This window comes from Mustelus asterias, chromosome 15, assembly GCF_964213995.1.
Source record: "Mustelus asterias chromosome 15, sMusAst1.hap1.1, whole genome shotgun sequence".
Taxonomy (NCBI): Eukaryota; Metazoa; Chordata; class Chondrichthyes; order Carcharhiniformes; family Triakidae; genus Mustelus; species Mustelus asterias.
The window spans coordinates 55,154,050-55,174,381 of record NC_135815.1 but is presented as its reverse complement, the minus strand read 5'-3'; the positions used below and the strand labels follow the sequence as shown (position 1 = coordinate 55,174,381).

The following is a 20,332-nucleotide window of genomic DNA, read 5'->3' as shown; positions in this document are numbered from 1 at the left end:
ATTCCCAAGTCCCTTTGTGCTTCTGATTTCCTAAGCAGTTCCTCATTTAGAAAATAGTCTGTGCCTCCATTCCTCCTTCCAAAGTGCATAACCTCACTTTTCCACATTGTATTCTGCCACTTCTTTGCCCACTCTCTGAACTCCTTTATTCTCTTGCAGTCTATCTGTTAGCAGAGGGGTTTTGTTTCTTTAAAATAGGTTGTGACACTTATTCCAAAACCCTTTGTTTGTGTAGTCAATTTTTAAAGTGACGTGCAGGAAACTCTTTTAAGAGTAAATCAGAAATATAGTGTATTTGCAAAATCCAGCCTGGGGTGGGAGAATACTTGCTACTTCACACATCCACACACATTCCCCCCACACATCCCCCACACACACACCCATACACACACCCCACACACACACCCTACACACACACCTCCTACACACACCCCCACACACACACCCCCCACACACACACACCTCCACACACACACCCCCATACACACACACCCTACACACACCCTACACACACACCTCCTACACACACACCCCACACACACACCCCCACACACACACCCCCACACACACACCCCCCACACACACACACCTCCACACACACACCCCCATACACACACACCCTACACACACCCTACACACACACCTCCTACACACACACCCCACACACACACCCCCACACACACACCCCCACACACACACCCCCACACACACACCGTACACACACACCTCCTACACACCCCCCCACACACACACACCCCCACACACAGACCCCCATACACACACCACACACACACACCCTACACACACACCCTCCTACACACACCCCCACACACACCCCTCCTACACACATCCCCACACACACACCCCACACACACCCCCACATGCACACCCCACACACACACCCCCCCATCTCCTACACACATCCTACACACACATCTTCCTACACACACCCCCACACACTCACCCCCATACACACACGCCACCATACACACACCCCACACACACACACCCCACACACATACCTCCTACACACACACCCCCACAAACCCCCCACACACACACACCCACACACACACCCCACACACACACACACCCCACAGACAACCCCCCACACACACCCCCATGCACACACCCCATACATACACCCCACACACACCCCCTCCTACACACACCCCCACACACACCCTACACACATACCTCCTACACACATACTCCCACACGCTCCACACACACCCCACACACACACACCCCACACGCACACCCCACACGCACACACCCCCCACACACACACACCCCATACACACACCCCACAGACACCCCCCCCACACACACCCCACACCCCCCATACACACACCCCCTACGCACATTCCACACACACACACCCCCCACACACACCCCCACACAAACCCCCCACACACAACTCCCCCACACACACACACCCCCTACGCACATTCCACACACACATCCCCACATGCACCCCACACACACCCCCACACACACACCCCCACACACACACCCCCCACACACACCCCCCACACACACACCACCCCACACACACCCCCCCACACACACCCCCCCCACACACACCCCCCCCACACACACCCCCCCCACACACACCCCCCCCACACACACCCCCCCCACACACACCCCCCCCCACACACACCCCCCCCACACACACCCCCCCACACACACCCCCCCCACACACACCCCCCCCACATACACCCCCCCCACACACACCCCCCCCACACACACCCCCCCCACACACACCCCCCCCACACACACCCCCCCCACACACACCCCCCCCACACACACCCCCCCCACACATGTGGAGTTGTTCAATCTGGAGACTAAGTGTCGTGGCATCTGGGAAAGTGACGGGGGGGAGGGGTTGGGTTGGATTATCTACACAATCTTTCATTTTTCAGCTCAATAATTACCTATCAATGAGGAACTTATCGGATGTCGTGGTGGGCAGTGTTTGGTCCGCCCCACTGTTACCTCATGGTGTCAAAGGCCATGGCACCATATTGAATTGGCACTAGTGCAGACATTCACTCACTGCAGGCCAGCTGTGTTGTTAAGTTCTGTTTTACCATGGCGCCCCAAAGAAACAAACCCTCGCCTCTACAGGTCAGCGAGGCTTCCAGGCAATTCTCCTCCAGGGAAGGTGGGAGGTCTTCTCTCCTAGGGATGGGAGCAGGAGGTCCTCCGTCCTGACCATGCCAGCTTGACAGGACGTCGCTGGGGAGGTCAGTGCCCATGGAAAACCATCCACATCCTACAGTGGAGGAAACAAATGAATGATCTGATTAATGGGTAAGTGAAATTTTCTGAACAACAGTTAGATTGGACTCAAAATATTAACTCAATTTTTCTCTCCACAAGCGCCGCCAGACCTGCTGAGTTTTTCCCAGCATTTTCTGTTTTTATTTAAGTTAAACTTCTATTCCTATTCACTCCAAACTCACTCACTCATAAGGGATTCAGACAGTCTAAGGGTTAAAGTTAAAAATAAAGTAAAGTTTATTTTTTAGTCACAAGTAGGTAGGTTTACATTAACACTGCAATGAAGTTACTGTGAAAATCCCCTAGTCGCCACACTCTGGCACCTGTTCAGGTACACTGAGGGAGAATTTTGCATGGTCAATGCACCTAACCAGCACGTCATTGGATTGTGGGAGGAAAATGGAGTATCCAGAAGAAACACACGCACTCACGGGGAGAACGTGCAAACTCCACACTGACAGTGACCCAAGCCGAGGATCGAACCTGACTCCCTGGCGCTGTGAGGCAGCAGTGCTAACCACTGTGCCACCGTGCTGCCCACTGTGGGTTAGAGCCCTCAGGGATGTCATCCACGACCAGCAGATGGGATATTAGCACTGAATGTTTACCTACACTTTAAGCTCACCATCTCATGTAAATTCCTGCATGAAAGGCATCTAAATCCCTTATTGGGGAGGGTCAGCACACACAATAGGCCTTGCATGCTTCTGAAATGTTCATTCATTCATAGTGCTCGCAGGCAATCTATCTGTCACTCTGCAGGACAAGATCTCCCACAGTAGATGGACAGGACTGGAGGGGGGAGGGGGGGAGGGGGGGGGGGGGGGGTGGAGGACATTGTCCTTCATAAGGAGCAGGCAGCAGAGCTCACTGGAAAGGATAGAGATTGTTCCAGATCGGCCTTCCCAGTGAAGGGTCCATTCAGTATACATTGGTCACATGGGGACAATGACTGTGAGTGACCTATAGTATTGGAGCCTGCCTGGACAATCACTAATGACCTTTTCTCTCTATTCCAGCTACCAGCAAGAAAAGGGGAAAGCTGCCCTCTAGCCCCAGACCAGCTCAGACAAGGAGGCAGATGATGTCCCAACACTCCATGCACCTGCACTCTCTACCTCCTCACACATACGCACCTCGGTGGCTCCTAGTTCTCGAATCGGCTCAGGTTCACAATCTGGTGATTACCTCACAAACACATGGAGATGCATGAGACAGGCTGGGCAACATCAGGCAGGAAGAGTTGTCAAAGGCCATCATCAGACTGGAAGGAAGGATGGAGGGGTCCGTCCACATTATGTCTAATGACGTGGCTCCGGAATGTGAGCGCATCAAAGTCTATATTGGAAAGGTGATGGCTGCCTTGGAGACCCAACTCCAGCAATGATGGGCCCTTCCCCTCATTTTAATTGAAGCGATCAAGAAAGCAGCCTTGCCTGTAGCCTGCACTTTCCTTGTAGCAGTGAACTGATACAATTCAGCAATCAATGATAGTTCCTGTTGAATGGTTTTCTTCCATATACATGGCAAGAATCCAGCCTTGAGTTGCCCCAGTCTGTCCATGGGATACCAAGGTCACCCCTTGCAGGATGATATTATCCTGGAGGAGAACAAGTGGCTGCGCTTTCCCCTCAGATGTGACTGCACATTCACAATGAGAGTCTTAATTAGGGTCAGAAGACCCACATTCTATACCCCACCGTCAGGGATCTGGATATAGTTGGGATTACAGAGTCCATTAATGGGAGTTGTATATAGACCCCCAAACTGTAGTGGTGATGTTGGGAATGGTATTAAACAGGAAATTAGAGATGCATGCGATAAAGGAACATCTGTAATTATGGGTGACTTTAATCTGCATATAGATTGGGCAAATCAAATTAATAACAATGCTTGTGGAGGAGGAATTTCTGGAGTGTATACTCGAGGATGGCTTTCTTGACTAATATGTTGAGTAATCAACTAGAGAACAGGTCATCCTGGACTGGACATTGTGTAACGATAAGGGAATAACTGGCAATCTAGTTGTGCAAGGCCTGTGTGAGCAACCATAATATGGTAGAATTCTTCATCAAGATGGAGAGCAACTTAGCTGATTCTGAGACGAGGGCCTGAATCTTAATAAAGGAAACTATGATGGTATGAGGTATGAGTTGGCTATGATGGATTGGGGAACATTACATAGAATCATAGAATCCTACAGCGCAGAAGGAGGCCATTCGGCCCATCCAGTCTGCACCGACCACAATCCCTCCCAGACCCTATCCCCATAACCCCATGCATTTACCATAGCTAGTCCTCCTGACATAGGGAGCAATTTGTCATAGCCAATCAACCTGACCCGCACACCTTTGGACTGTGGGAGGAAACCGGAGCATCCGGAGGAAACCCATGCGGACACAGGGAGAATGTGCAAACTCCACAGAGACAGTGACCCAAGCCGGAATTGAACTTGGGTCCCTGGCGCTATGAAGCAGCAGTTAGCAGCAGTGCTAACCACTTTGCCACCGTGCCGCCCCGTTACTTAAAGGGATGATGGTAATAGGCAATGGCAAACATTCAAAAAGCACATGGGTGAACTGCAACAATTGTTCATTCCAGTTCAGTGCAATAATAAAACAGAAAGGTGGCCAAACCAGGATTTACAAGGGAAATTAGAGGTAGCATTAGATCCAAAGAAGAAGCATACATATTGGTCTGAAAGAACAACAGACCTGCAGATTGGGAGCAGTATAGAATTGATTTGATTTGATTTATTATTGTCACATGTATTAACATACAGTGAAAAGTATTGTTTCTTGCGCACTATACAGACAAAAACATACTGTTCATAGATAAGGAATTGATAGAATTGGTAGGACTAACTTAAATGTGGATTACAGGGTCAAAGGTAGGGTTCTGAAGACTGTGGAGGAACAGAGAGATCTTGGGGTCCATATCCACAGATCTCTAAAGGTTGCCACTCAAGTGGATAGAGCTGTGAAGAAGGCCTATGGTGTGTTAGCTTTTATTAACAGGGGGTTGGAGTTTAAGAGCCGTGGGGTTATGCTGCAACTGTACAGGACCTTGGTGAGACCACATTTGGAATATTGTGTGCAGTTCTGGTCACCTCACTATAAGAAGGATGTGGAAGTGCTGGAAAGAGTGCAGAGGAGATTTACCAGGATGCTGCCTGGTTTGGAGGGTAGGTCTTATGAGGAAAGGTTGAGGGAGCTAGGGCTGTTCTCTCTGGAGCGGAGGAGGCTGAGGGGAGACTTAATAGAGGTTTATAAAATGATGAAGGGGATAGATAGAATGAACGTTCAAAGACTATTTCCTCGGGTGGATGGAGCTATTACAAGGGGGCATAACTATAGGGTTCGTGGTGGGAGATATAGGAAGGATATCAGAGGTAGGTTTTTTACGCAGAGAGTGGTTGGGGTGTGGAATGGACTGCCTGCAGTGATAGTGGAGTCAGACACTTTAGGAACATTTAAGCGGTTATTGGATAGGCACATGGAGCACACCAGGATGATAGGGAGTGGGATAGCTTGATCTTGGTTTCAGATAAAGCTCGGCACAACATCGTGGGCCGAAGGGCCTGTTCTGTGCTGTACCGTTCTATGTTCTATGTTCTATGAGAGTGCAGAATGTAGTGTTACAGTCATAGCTAGGGTGTAGAGAAAGATCAACTTAATGCAAGGTAAGTCTATTCAAAAGTCTGTCAGCAGCAGGGAAGAAGCTGTTCTTGAGTCGGTTGGCACATGACCTCAGACTTTTGTATCTTTTTCCCGAAGGAAGAAGATGGAAGAGAGAATGTCCGGGGTGCGTGGGGTCCTTAATTATGCTGGCTGCTTTGCCGAGGCAGCGGGAAGAGGAGACAGAGTCAATGGCTGGGAGGCTGGTTTGCATGATGGATTGGGCTACATTCACGACCTTTTGTAGTTCCTTGCGGTCTTGGGCAGAGCAGGAGCCATACCAAGCTGTGATACAACCAGAAAGAATGCTATCTATGGTGCATCTGTAAAAGTTGGTGAGAGTTGTAGCTGACATGCCAAATTTCCTTAGTCTTCTAAGAAAGTAGAGGTGTTAGTGGGCTTTCTTAACTATAGTGTCGGCATGGGGGGACCAGGACAGATTGTTGGTGATCATTCAGCAAAGGTGGATAAAAGGACAAAGAATTCAGCAAAGGTGGATAAAAGGATTGATTAAGAAGGGGGAAATAATGCATGGAATAAACTGGTGGGGACATAACAATTGACTGTAGAAGTTTCTATAGGTATGTGAAGAGGAAAAGATTGGTGAAGACAAGTGTAGGTCCCTTATAGTCAAAAATAGGGGAATTTGGAATAGGGAGCAAAGAAATGATTGACCAACTGAATACATAATTTGGTTCTGTCTTCACAAAGGAGGACACCAATAACATACCAGAAATGTTGGGAACACAGGGTTTAGCAAGAGGGAGGAACAGAAGGAAATCAGTATTAGTAGGGAAATGGTTTTGGGGATTGATTGGATTGTAGGCCGATAAATCCTCAGGGCCTGAAAATCTACATTCCAGAGTACTTAATGAAGTGGCCCCCTAGAAATAGTGGATGCATTGATGGTCATCTTCCAAGATTCTACAACAGTTCCGACAAATTGGAGGGTAGCTAAAGTAACTCTACTATTTAAATAGGGAGGTTGTGATGAAACAGGGAATTATAGATCAGTCAGCCTGATGTTAGTAGAGGGGAAATACTAGAGTCCATTATAAAAGATTTAATAATGGAAACCAGTGGTAGAATTTTTGGTGGGATAATCCAGAACAAAGGCATGTGATTTTAAAAATCAAGTTGGACCATACAGGAATTTAGGCCCATTTAGGGCTCTGGGCTGAGGTGTGCAGATACTTAACATCACGTTTAGCATGATGCTACACGGCCCTATAATTTCAAATAGCAGGTAGCAAGACATTTCCATGCTGCCTGCATCGGAAGGAACAGGCTTGGGTTAATCACACATCAGGAGGTAATTGCACATCACAATCCCTTTGCCATTTTGGGGGCTATCAAATTTTGCTCCATACTCGTTCTGTTACATTTGTGAGTTTTATTTTTCCAACATTTTCCCGAATCAAATAGTAGAGGTGTCTGTAATTTTGCTTCACAAATGAAGATTTTAACTGTGTTATGTGGTCGGTTCAAAAGTACTTTGGAAGTCAACTGCCGGATTTGGTAAAGAGGCAAATAGCAAAATAAGCACTGCACTCGTGCCCTGAGCTGTATAGAGAAGGGTACAGTGCCCTATTAAGATACCATTTTAAAGCAAAGTAGTACATCAGTAAGATATAGGATGGTTGGAGCTGATTATGCTACATTTGCTTGAAGCTATCGTCATGACACATTCAACAACTAATGTCCATTTTGAGAGCTCTCAGCTTTCCAAACTCAATTTCAAACAAACTACAGCAAGTTAAATAGATCATGCTACCCAGCACAATCTGCTGTGTGCTCTTTATGTGCAATCTACAAAACAATTTTTTTTATTGAATTGTTTAGTTTTGTGTGAAGAAAAAATAAAGCCATCTCTTATTTTTTTCTCATTTCCAGACCTTGGAAACAAAATTGGGCTTGTTAGCGTTCTGTTTTTGTCTGCTACAATTACACTTAAAGCTCATGGATGCAGTGTGCTGTGCACAAGCACTTGCGGGGTGGATTGCAGCAGACACCATATTGATGCACAGGGTGTGTCTGCCACAAGGTGTGCAGAGCAGGTATATCATGATGTCAGTCAGCGTATAATGCTGATTTTGTCATTGGTACCACTCTGGAGCTCAACACTTAAGCTAATGCCCTCTCTTAACACTCTTAGCTGATTGTATTCAGCAGCAAGAACCACCACTCTCCCCTCCCTTTAGTGCTACTTCCAGGTTGTCGCTAATTGATTTATTTCAGCTGTTGCTATGATTCTACAAGTAATTATTGCTTTCTATTGTTGTTTAAAATTGCAAAAGTCTACAGGAGGTGGTATGTCAGGAAGTCAAGCAGCTCTGGGCCTTGAAGATCCCACGCTGGACTGCAGTCTGTGCTGCCTGGCTGAGAGGCAACAACATGGGTACTGGCAGAGCTGCAGTGGTGAAAGCACCTATACTGCCATTGCAAGGGAGGGCAGCAGATCTTTGCTCCACAGAGCCACTGCCACCCTCTAGGAATAGTGCCTCAGCAATCCTAGTGATGATGTCAGATTGTGAAGAGTGGGCTGTTGTGACACCCTGCAAGCTCATTTGCAGACTGTAATCCACAGCCATGATGACAGTGGTCTGAACGTGCATGTCAGTCTGAGCTTTGATTGCAGCACTCACGTTGGGTGGAAGGTGAGACGTTATCCATCGGATGCTGCATTGTGACTGGGTCTATTAGTGTGGAAATGGAGTTGGCCGTCACTGAAGGGTGCTGAAGGATCATCAGCCACAAGTATACAGAGCGGGCAAATCAATCGGTGTGTAATGCTGTGCAAAGCCTCATTCCACATTGTTGCTTGTCCCCTTCCTGCTATTGGCATTGACGACAGGCTTTCCAATGCAATAAGCATTTCAGTGTGTGTACCGTCAGCATTCTTCTCTAGGCTGCCCATTAAAGTCCTCATATGAATTCCCTGCCTTGGAACCGGTGTACCAGCTGGCAGCTACAGTATCCAAGGCCCTGCAGCCCACTCATGCCCAGAATCTCACCGTGTGCAGATTCTGCCTCTAATCTACCCATTAAGATATGCACTGTGCCAATATCTGAGCTGGTGGCTGGGAGTGTGAGGCCCAGTGATGGTGCTTTATGTTCAGCATCACTCTCGTCTTGGTGTTACTCCACTGCATAGCCGGGTTGCATCTGTCAGGTGTGTGAAGGGGAAAAGGGACAAGGGTAAGGCTGTGGTGAGGAGGGAAGGTCATACTTACACCACCTGCAGCTCGTAAATCAAAAGAGATTGTGGGATAAGATGGAGGTTTGATGTGGTGTGAGGACGATTGTGTGTGAGGACACCGTCATCTGAAGTAGTTTCCGCCCTGCCACTGGCCACAGTCTCACTATCTCCACCACCATGTTTGGGACATCCTGATGCACCTATCCCCCTCCGGATAGTTCCCCCTAGCTCCAGTTGTTTGCCACCTTCTCCTGCAGGAGAGAGGGAAGTACATCAGTGAGTGTTGTGCAATTGTTTGCCTGATGTGGCTGTCATGACTGAATAGCTGCAGTGTGTTCAAGCTGAGCTATGGCTTGTAGCAGTGCACAGTGTATGAGGACAAGGTAAGGGAAGGTGATGGCCTAGTGGTATTATTACTATTAATCCAGAAACTCAGCCAACGTTCGGGGGACCCGGGTTCGAATCCTGCCATGGCAGGTGGTAGAATTTGAATTCAATAAAAAATATCTGGAATTAAGAATCTACTGATGACCATGAAACCATTGCCAATTGTCGGAAATACCCATCTGGTTCACTAATGTCCTTTAGGGAAGGAAATCTGCCGTCCTTACCTGGTCTGGCCTACATGTGACTCCAGAACCACAGCAATGTAGTTGACTCTCAACTGCCCTTGGGCAACTGAGGATAGGCAATAAATGCCGGCCAGCCAGCGATGCCCACGTCCCATGAGCGAATTTAAAAAAAGGTGAAGAACAAACATGTTAGGAACAATGCTTTATTGTTGGTAGGTGAGTGATGGAGGTGCAGGGACTTGAGCAGTGCTGAGGTTACAGGAGCAGTTTGTAGGATGTGACACTTGACGATGAATTCACTGACCTTGACCCGCTTGTGTGAGCTCCTTGAGGCACTGCATCCTGGTCCGCAGGGCTTGACTTCTGGCATTGATTTCCATGGATATCTTCTCCCACTGCATTTTGACTGTGCCAGGGGGCCTCCTGGTGCAGGGCATCTGAGGTACAGGGCATCTCTCCTCCTTTTCACCTCCTGCACCTTTGGTGCAGCATCCAAAAGCCTTGTACCGCTCTTTCTCCAAGCCTGTTATGCCATTCCTCAATATTTCCCAGATTATCTTCAAACATGTCTCCCAATGCACCTCTCCTTTTAAAGGTTTAGACTAGCTTCATGTGGTGCCACAGCCATTCATGATATTGGCTCCTTTCTGATGTGTCCAGTCAATGAATAAAGCAGTTAGTCCTGGCTGGATAATTGAAATGAGCAGGCAACACAAAGTTGGCGTGCTGCCTGTATTGCGATCAACAGGCACGGGGTAATCATGCATAATGATCCCTGTGCCCATTTTTGGGAGCTATCTAATTTAGCCCTCATGTGTCTGACTAAAGAAGAATGAGTTGAATTCATTGCTACACAAGCCATGAAATACCTTGTTTGAATTGGGGACCATTTTCATTCATTGCGACTGATTTTATGTAACTAAAATCAGACACAGAACAAAGTAGGTCAGAAATTAGCTCATGTAAATGATTAAACTCCTGAGAGTACTGAAAGTCCCTTAACTCAAACCCGAACATGAGTGACAGTGGAATTTTATACCATATATCTATACATAAATCTATGCAAGATTTGCTGCAAAGAATGCAGTCGGCACAGTGGCAGCTTGGGGTGAAAGTAGTAATGCAGAAGCAGAATTAAACAAACCACATCTATCTTGTCGTAGGGATTGAGGTTCAGCAGTTGCCTGGAACTACGGATGCACCAGATGCATTTGTGAGTCTGGCTTACTTGTGACAGTCGCAGCTGAGATTCTAGGAGAGGTGGAAGGCAAAAGAAAGATGAGATTTGCTGAAGCACGCTGTAAAAGTGCCAAATTGATTGCTAGAAAATTGATAGGCTATTGCTGGTTTCTCGTTGAATCCCATAGAATCCTTACAGTGCAGAAGGAGGCTATTTGGCCCATCAAGTCTACAACGTCTCTCCAAAAGAGCATCTTACCCAGGCTCACCCAAATGCCATAATCCTGCGCATTTACCATGCTAATCCATCTAACCTGTACATCTTTGGACTGTGGGAGGAAACCAGTGTTTACCCAAAATGTCATTCACAGTACAGAGCTTTCTCAAGCCATTACATCACAGAATGAGATCATTCAGCCCATTGAATTATTCATGCTGGGATGCATGATTCTTGATTATTAGTCAAATAACCTCCCCCCCCCGCCCACCGCCACCGCCCCCATATCCAAAGTTTTTATAACTGTTAACCAAAAATGATTTAAAAACATACCTTTTTAAAAATTCCTCTGATGTTCCTCCTGAGTGGCTCACTGCAGCAACCTAGAGATTAACCTTTAATTCCTAGAGACTCCAGGACAGTTCTGGAGGATGGGCATCCCTATCCATGATGAATGAACAGACTGTTGGCTAATGATTACAATTTGTAAAGCTTTACTTCTTTTTAAAAGAGTTCCTAAAAAAATCTCTGGAATTCAAACATATGCTTTGATTTATATTTGTCTATTAATTCGCCAAATCTTATCCTTGTAGGTGAGGTATTACGGCTATTATCTGTCTCAATTACAGCCACAGTGATACAGATGGACAAACAGATGGACAGGGCCATTGGAGTAAAACCTGACAAGGTTGCCTCACCCACTCAGCAAGGTGAGACCGGAGCACCATCGACGAAGTTCCAACCAACGGAAGCTATGTGGACATTCTCCCTTCTGAAGGGAAACAATGTGATGTAATTTTTCTAAAGTTAGTGCTTGAAAAGTATGAGATTCATAACTTAAAACATTTAAATATTTGATATAAAGAAGCTCTCTGGTAAGGCACTTTTTCCTTCGAATTTCTCTGTGCAAATGCACTGTTTTTTCTATTGAACTTTCATATGTAACACTTGAAGCTGTGCAATGCAGTGAGACATCTCCAATTGTCAGTAGTTAGAATCCCATTAAAATATTCCCTAAGGATATCCTATTCAATAACCTAAAGGATCCTGTAGGAATTTTAGAGGATTTTTATTGTTTTATAGGATTCAATAGGATCCTGTAAGATTTCCACATTCTTATGGAGATTTTAGTATGGGGCTGCACTGGAATGGCTGGAAGGGAAGGATATGCTATAGAGCCCGATGTCTGAGAGCAATTTTGTGGGTTCATTGAATTCTAGTGTCAGATCAATGAAAGCAAATGAAGACATTCCACATAAAACAGGACAATGCCTTTTTATAGGGCTAACAGCTAAATTACAAATTTAGTGTCAAAGATATATGCATATAAGAAATAAAGACCACCCCCTCCCCAAACCTTAAAGGAACACTGTTGATTTGCTGGGGGAGGGGGAAGGTTAGCACTTCTGGTAACTGCTTAGAGCAGCTTAGTTTTTATAGGATGACCTCACTATTTAAATTGTTATTGAAATGATTGCCATGCACTCACACCTGCCACTTTTTGAATACTGCCAAGCAGATTTTGTTCCTTTTTTTTACCTTTCAGGGATTTTTGGCTTGCAAGTTAGAAATTCCTGACAACTCATTTTCCATTCTTCTTAATTGGCCCCTTTAGGATTGCAGTCGGGTCACTCTGCCCTTCCTGCTGGCCAGCGAACAAGCTTTACAGTGTTCATGATAACGTGACAGATTTACTTTTTTTTAGCAAACAAAATTAATGAATGCTTTGAGAGTTGTCAATGAGAAAGTCTCACCATCAAAAAACATTTAAAAGAGTCAAGTCATTGCATAGGTCTATGATTGCTTGAATGCTTGCTTTTATGTGGCTATTTCTGTTTTTTTAAAAAAAACCTGTAATTATTTAAGCATTTTGTCCTGATGGCATCATCCAGAGCAGTGTCTTGGAGTATTTACTGATTGTGACAGTATGCTGGAGCCCAATTAACATCAGTTGATACCATCATTAACCCAGAGTGCTACAGCTTCAGCTGTCCATGCATTCATTCAGTTCCATCGTACTTCAGGGCTTGGTATCTCCTCCAAGCCATACCCCTGGTGATATTCTCAATATGCACTGTGTACACATACAATTTTTTAAAGAAGTGTAGAAATAAGGAATGTCAAGATTATACTGAATTCTTTTTAACTGTTTTATATTCTGTAAGAAGAGTCCCTGGGAGGAAAATTCCATCCTTTTTTTTCTTTTGTGAACAGGATCAAATCCTGCATGTCTTCTGAGGGAATATTTGTGAATCTTTTTGTTACCCCCCCCCCCCCTCCCCCTCCCTCCCACCCCATTTTACTTAGATTAGTTTCTTCCTCTTGGTTCTGCCTTACACTGTGCATTGCTTACTGGCTGAGAGAGTGGGCAAGTAGTCAATCACCAGGACTCCACTAGTTCCGCTCTGTGACTGGCCAGCAAGGAGGTTAATCTGCGTGTGTGATGGAAAAACTCAGGAGTCTCACATGCTAATGTTTCTTTCCTCCATGTGGGGGATGCACCTTACCTCCTCTTCACTGCCTACCATTTGCTATGTAAAGATTCCCAGGCCTAAACCCACATCCTACCACTTGATAGGCAACGGCACACCATCAAGGGTGCAAGATTAAACTCCATTTTCTTTTAGTGCAATTCTTCTCATTGCGGGAAAGGTAAATGCAGTGGAATCCTGCATTAAGATGGACAACAAAATCAGACTCAGCCGTGACAAATCTGACTGCACCATTACTCACAGTGTAAGATTCAGAACTGGGACACAGGAACAATTGACATCTTTCAGGCATATGCTGGTCTCAGGGTTGCATCCGCATGGATTCTGCTGTATTTACAGATTTTTAGTTTTGCGCAGATGACACCATAATTGGCAGCTCATTACCTGAGAATGACCCATAGTGTTACTGTACCAAAATCAGAAGGACATTATTTACAGCATGTTCTTAGTAGTTCTGTGTGTTGCTATGATGATAAAGTACAGCTAAAACCTGGTGAAATCCCCTTGTTTCATGTCACAAATGTAAAAGCAAAACAAATTGCTCTCCACTTAAAAGAGTCATAGAAATAAACTTGTAAAATGACATTGTTTTTTTTCCAACCATAGTTCTATTACCTTTCTGAACAATCATTTAAGCTTGCCATGAGAATACTGAGCACCTTGTCATCTTTCTACAATGCTGTACCTAGACATTGTACTGACAGTGTATATATGCTGCTATGAAATGTATTCTGTTTCAGCGAGTCACCATGGATTCAGAAACATGTATTTTGTATTCCTTTCAATAAAGTTTTTTTTTGCTGTATTAAAATTCAGGTGTGCAGTGATGTATGTTTGAAAGTTGCCCTGGCGGTAGTGGCTGGAGTGAGAAAGTTACTGATCAGATTGCACATCATTTAACAGTGTGACCATCCTAGAATTCAGTAAACACAGACTGTGTTGAGAACAATGAATGCCGAACCAAAGATTATACATTTTACTTTTGGCTAGTGGGTCTTGTTCAGCTTGAGGAGAGGGATGACATCAGTGATGATGGAAGGGAGTTTGTAATACGGCCTTCCTTTAGTGTCTTTCCTGACTTCAAGCAACCCCAGAGCATTTCCCAACCAACCAAGTATTGTTAAAGTGTAGTCACTGTTGTAAAATGGAGGTCTTAGAGTCATAGAGGTCTACAGCACAGAAAAGGCCCTTTGGCCCATCACATCTACTGGACAATAACAACAACCTAACTATTCTAATCCCATTTTCCAACACTTGGCCCATAGCGTTGTATGCCTTGGCATCGCAAGTGCACATCTAAATACTTCTTAAATGTTATGAGGATCTCTGCCTCCACCACCCTTTCAGGCAATGAGTTCCAGACTCCCTCTGGGTGAAAAAGGTTTTCCTCACATCCCCCTTAAACCTTCTGCCTCTGACAAAGAACAAAGAACAAAGAACAATACAGCACAGGAACAGGCCCTTCGGCCCTCCAAGCCCGCGCCGCTCCCTGGTCCAAACTAGACCATTCTTTTGTATCCCTCCATTCCCACTCCGTTCATGTGGCTATCGAGGTAAGTCTTAAACATTCCCAGTGTGTCCGCCTCCACCACCTTGCCTGGCAGCGCATTCCAGGCCCCCACCACCCTGTGTAAAATACGTCCTTCTGATATCCGTGTTAAACCTTCCCCCCCCCTCACCTTGAACCTATGACCCCTCGTGAACGTCACCACCGACCTGGGAAAAAGCTTCCCACCGTTCACCCTATCTATGCCTTTCATAATTTTATACACCTCTATTAGGTCACCCCTCATCCTCAGTCTTTCCAGTGAGAACAACCCCAGTTTACCCAATCTCTCCTCATAACTAAGCCCTTCCATACCAGGCAACATCCTGGTAAACCTCCTCTGCACTCTCTCTAAAGCCTCCACGTCCTTCTGGTAGTGTGGCGACCAGAACTGGGCGCAGTATTCCAAATGCGGCCGAACTAACGTTCTATACAACTGCAACATCAGACCCCAACTTCTATACTCTATGCCCCGTCCTATAGAGGCAAGCATGCCATATGCCTTCTTCACCACCTTTTCCACCTGTGACGTCACCTTCAAGGATCTGTGGACTTATCTGTGGACAAATCTATGTCCTAGGTCATTGATCCCCCCACCAAGGGGAAAAGTTTCTTCCTGCCTACTCTATCTATGTCCCTCATAATTTTGTACATCTCAATTATGTCCTCTCTCAGTCTCCTCACTCCAAGGAAACCAACCCCAGTCTATCCAATCTCTTTTCACACCATAAACACTCCAGCCCGAGCAACATCCTGGTAAATATCCTTTCCAGTGCCATTACATTCCTCCTATAATGTGGATTCCAGAACTGTGCACAATACTCTGGCTGTGGCCTAGCCAATGTTTAATACAGTCCCCACATAACCTCCTTGCTCTTAAACCTTATGCCTCGGGTAATAAAGGCCTTCTCATCCAATTTATCCACCTGTCCCGCTTTCTTAAATGTCCGGTGTCCACATACACCAAGGTCCCTTTGATCCTCAGTGCTTCCCAGGGTCTTGCCATTCATCATGTATTCCCTTGCCTTGTTTGTCCTGCCTAAGTGCATCACCTCACACTTATTCAGATTGAATTCCATTTGCCAGTGAGCGTCACTACGTCTGGGCCAGAAGCTCAAGGTTCAAATCCCATGCTAGGACTTTGTGACCCCAATTCAATGGGGCTGATAATCAGCCTTGGAATCTTCCACCCTCACCCCACAAAGGGAAGGCGGTGGGGGGTGGGTGGGGAGGTGGGGGGGGGGGGGGGGGTAGAAAGTGTGAGAAAATATGCTTTAAAAAAACTATTGTAAAGTAGAGAAACACAGAAGTTTACACACATGACAAAATTGAGATAAGTGATCAGATAACTTAAGGAATGTTGGTTATGAATGTTCGTGTTGAAGGACCAACTGTTGGTCAGGAAACACAGAATCACAGAGTACTATAGTTCAGAAGAGGCCCTTCGGCCCATCGAGTCTGCATGAAAGGTCCTGACCTGCCCGTTCTCCCTGCTTTTTATCAAGTAGGATTTTGGGATCTTCAAGTCCAATTGGAACAAGAGACAGGGTCATTGGTTTAACACCTTATTCCAAACAACAGCAACTACTAAAATACAGAATTTCCTCAGTAATTGCTGGAGTGCTAACCTAGCTTGTGTGCTCAAGACACCAAGTGGGGTTTGAACCCACAGCCCAGGCATGAGGGCACTGAACCTTCAGTTTTATTCATAGAAACATAGGAGGCGGCCATTGAGGCTTTCAAACTTTCTCCTTTATTCAATTAGATCATGGCTGACCATCGTTCAATGCCACTTTTCCACACTACCTCCATATCCTATGATGTCATTAGTATCTAGAAATCTATTGATTTCAGTCTTGAACATGTTCAATGATTGAGCTTCCACAGCCCTCTGGGGGATGGAATTCCAATGATTCACCACCCTCTTAAGTGAAGGAATTCCTCATTAACTCACTCTTAAGTGGCCTGTCCCTGAGACTATGTCCCCTAGATCTTGACCCACCAGCCAGGGGAAACATCCATCTCCATGTACCTTTCCACACCCTGTAAGAATTGTGTAAGTTTCAATGAGATTATCTTTCATTCTTCAAAACTCTAGACAATACAGGACCATTTTCCTCAATTTCCATCATAAGACAATCCTGCCATCCCAGGGATTCGTCTGGCGAACCTCCATTGCACTCCCTCTTTGGCAAGTATATCCTTCCTTAGATAAGGAGACAAAAACTGTGCACAGCACTCCAGGTGTGATCTCACCAAGGCCTTGTATAATGGCACTTTACCCCTGTACCCAAATCCCCTTGTGATGAAGGTCAACATATCATTTATCTTCCTAATTGCTTGCTGCACCTACATGCTAGCTTTTAATGACTCATGAATAGGGACACTTTGGCTTATGTCAAGTTAGTTGATCTCAGTTGGATAATTACAGTTCATCACAGTGACCTTGAGCTTGGCAGCTAAAGAATTATCCAGGATTCCCATTCCCCAATTCTATCTAGTGACCAAATTGGAAAATGTAGATCGGCCGCGGTTAAGCAATAGTGGAATTCAACGGTAATAGTCCACAGTGGATATTCTAAAAACACTGCCTAGTTCACATGTAAGAATGAATGAAGTACCAGAAGGCATGTCCATGAAGGGTTTGGAGAAAATTGGAATAAGATTTATTCAAGATAAACATTCCCCTGTCCAAAAATCTACAGATCTGTTCAAAGTGTGAGCTTCCCAATATATCAAACTGCTGGATTTGAGCCTCCCTAACCTGCATAGGATAGTACCTTCTTTGAAGGAAAGTAAGGGCTTCTCAATGTAATAATAAAGCATGGAGGAAATCTCTCAAAGTCAAAAAAAGTATTCTAAATAGTGTACACATTTTATGTGCATGGAAACTGCAAAGCTATTGTCAAAGTGATTTATTTGCTTTAGAGCTTTGATAACATGCATTTCAAAAGACACTGTGCTGCAACAGAAATTCTGAAATACACAACATAATAATCAGGATGTCCATTCTGAGACTTTAGAATGTTTTCTTAAAATGCAACTAGTGACCTGATTAGCTGCAGTTTCTGTGTTGAGATTAAACCTAATGGAAAATGGCGTAAGCTATGCATACATAGTCATCAGCATAGGGCTCACATTAAAAATTTCAGTTGTGAAGACTTATCTGTACCATCTATAAGAATTGAAATGCTCATACATGCTAATGGTACTGACAGTCTTGAAACCATAGGATTAGCCACTGGACTTTCCCCGGTTTTTATAGCCCCCTCACCAACTTGCTATGATGTCTCCCCAGCTCGATCCATGGCTGTACCTATGTCTGAAGCTGTTCATTCATTGCACTGGGGCATTTGTGGACCGGCAAAGCAACTTTCCAGACTTAAACCAGCTCTATGCTGGTCATAAATGGGATTGAAAATAAAGATGTGGGTGTTATACATTTCTAATGTCTGATACTCCACACAACAGGATACTAGAACAATACACAATTTTCAGTGAAGAAATAGTTCTGTATTTGAATATAAAGATGCTACTGCACTCTACACAAAGGGTTAAAGAATGTCTTATGTTTCTGGGGAATTTAATAAACAATAAACACACACACACATGTGTGAGACAGCTCAGTTGCAGTGATGCCTGGCTGGCTGGTAGCACTTCTTGTTATAACAGCAGCATGATGTAGTCACAAACACGGAAACAATTCCAAATGCTGGGAACACAGAAGAGTATAAAGATGATTGGCGGTGGGAAGGTGAGACTTTCTTTTCTTTAAAGTCATCAAGTGTAGTAGAGGTAATTTTAAAAAAAATAGGAAAAGCTGTTTGCACTAGGTTTGGACATTGAGCAATTTCTGAAACAAAACTTTATGTGTTGCATAAACGGGGGTGGCATGGTGGCACAGTGGTTATCACTGCTGCCTCACAATGCCAGGGACCCAGGTTTGATTCCTGGCTTGGGTCACTGTCTGTGCGGAGTCTGCACGTTCTCCCCGTGTCTGCGTGGGTTTCCTCCGGATGCTCCGGTTTCCTCCCACAGTATAAAGAAGTTCATGTTAGATTTATTTATTAGTCACAAGTAAGGCTTACATTAACACTGCAATGATGTTACTGTGAAACTCCCCTAGTCACTACAGTCCGGCGCCTGTTCGGGTCAATGCACCTAACCAGCACGTCTTTCAGAATGTGGGAGGAAACTGGAGCAGCCCCGGAGGAAACCCACGCAGTCACGGGGAGAATGTGGAAACTCCACACAGACAGTGACCCAAGCTGGGGATCGAACCCGGGTCCCTGGCGCTGTGAGGCAGCAGTACTAACCACTGTGCTACCGTGCTGCCCCAGATGGACTGGTCATGCTACATTTTTGCTCAGTGTACCCGAACAGGTGCGCCGGAGTGTGGTGAATAGGGGATTTTCACAGTAACTTCATTGCAGTGTTAATGTAAGCCTACTTGTGACTAATAAATAAACGTTACTTGTACATACTTTAAAAGCAACACACGGAAATGGAGCAGCATCAGCAAATTGTCAGTTACCCTTGTGTTTCGTTTACACAAAAGACGCTTCTCAATTAGACAAGCAACATGATTTCTTAATCGATTAGTTCTCTTAAACAAATACTATTAAAAACGTTGTAGTTTTAACTTATAGCGGTAACATTTTGTGAATTGAAAGCGACATGTAATTAAAGCAATTCATTTTGAATGTCAATAAGAATGTAATTACTGGAACATTCAAAATAAGGTCTCCGCAGTTTTACTGTTTACTTACAAAGATACCTGGAATATTCATTGGAGGAAAGAATTGTAGCTAAGTCAATGGGAGAACCTTGAAGACATAATAGAACAGAGTCTATTATTATAACAGCACTTTTCACAACAGAATCCCATCAGCACATTCTACAGACAAATGTTTGCAAATTCAATTATAGGAACCAGGAGAGGTCCATTCAGCCTCCAGAGTCTATTCCGCCATTCAGTTAGATCAAGCCTGATCTGCATCTTAAGTTTATCCGCCCACCTTGGTTCTGTAAGCCTTAATATCCTTGCTTAACATAAAAGTATCAATTTTGAAATTTCCCATACACCCAGCCCGAATGGCTTTTTGGAGGAGAGAGTCCCAAATTGTCAGCACTCAGCTGAGCATCCCTGGATATACCATGAAGT

General features: G+C 45.0%; 1 protein-coding gene across 2 annotated transcripts in view; it reads left to right on the top strand.

Annotated features, from left to right (window-relative positions):
• The window catches only part of bcl11aa (BCL11 transcription factor A a), a 215,371-nt gene extending 200,948 nt beyond the window's left edge, over positions 1–14,423 (top strand). Inside the window, exon 4 of one of the 2 annotated variants that reach the window (XM_078229899.1) lies at positions 11,760–14,423. In XM_078229899.1, the coding sequence (XP_078086025.1) occupies positions 11,760–11,768 (9 nt within the window). In that variant the 3' untranslated portion in view covers positions 11,769–14,423. Of the gene's footprint in view, positions 1–11,723 lie in introns of both variants that reach the window. The other variant, XM_078229898.1, reaches the window with a different exon arrangement.
• Positions 14,424–20,332: the final 5,909 nt, after the last annotated feature.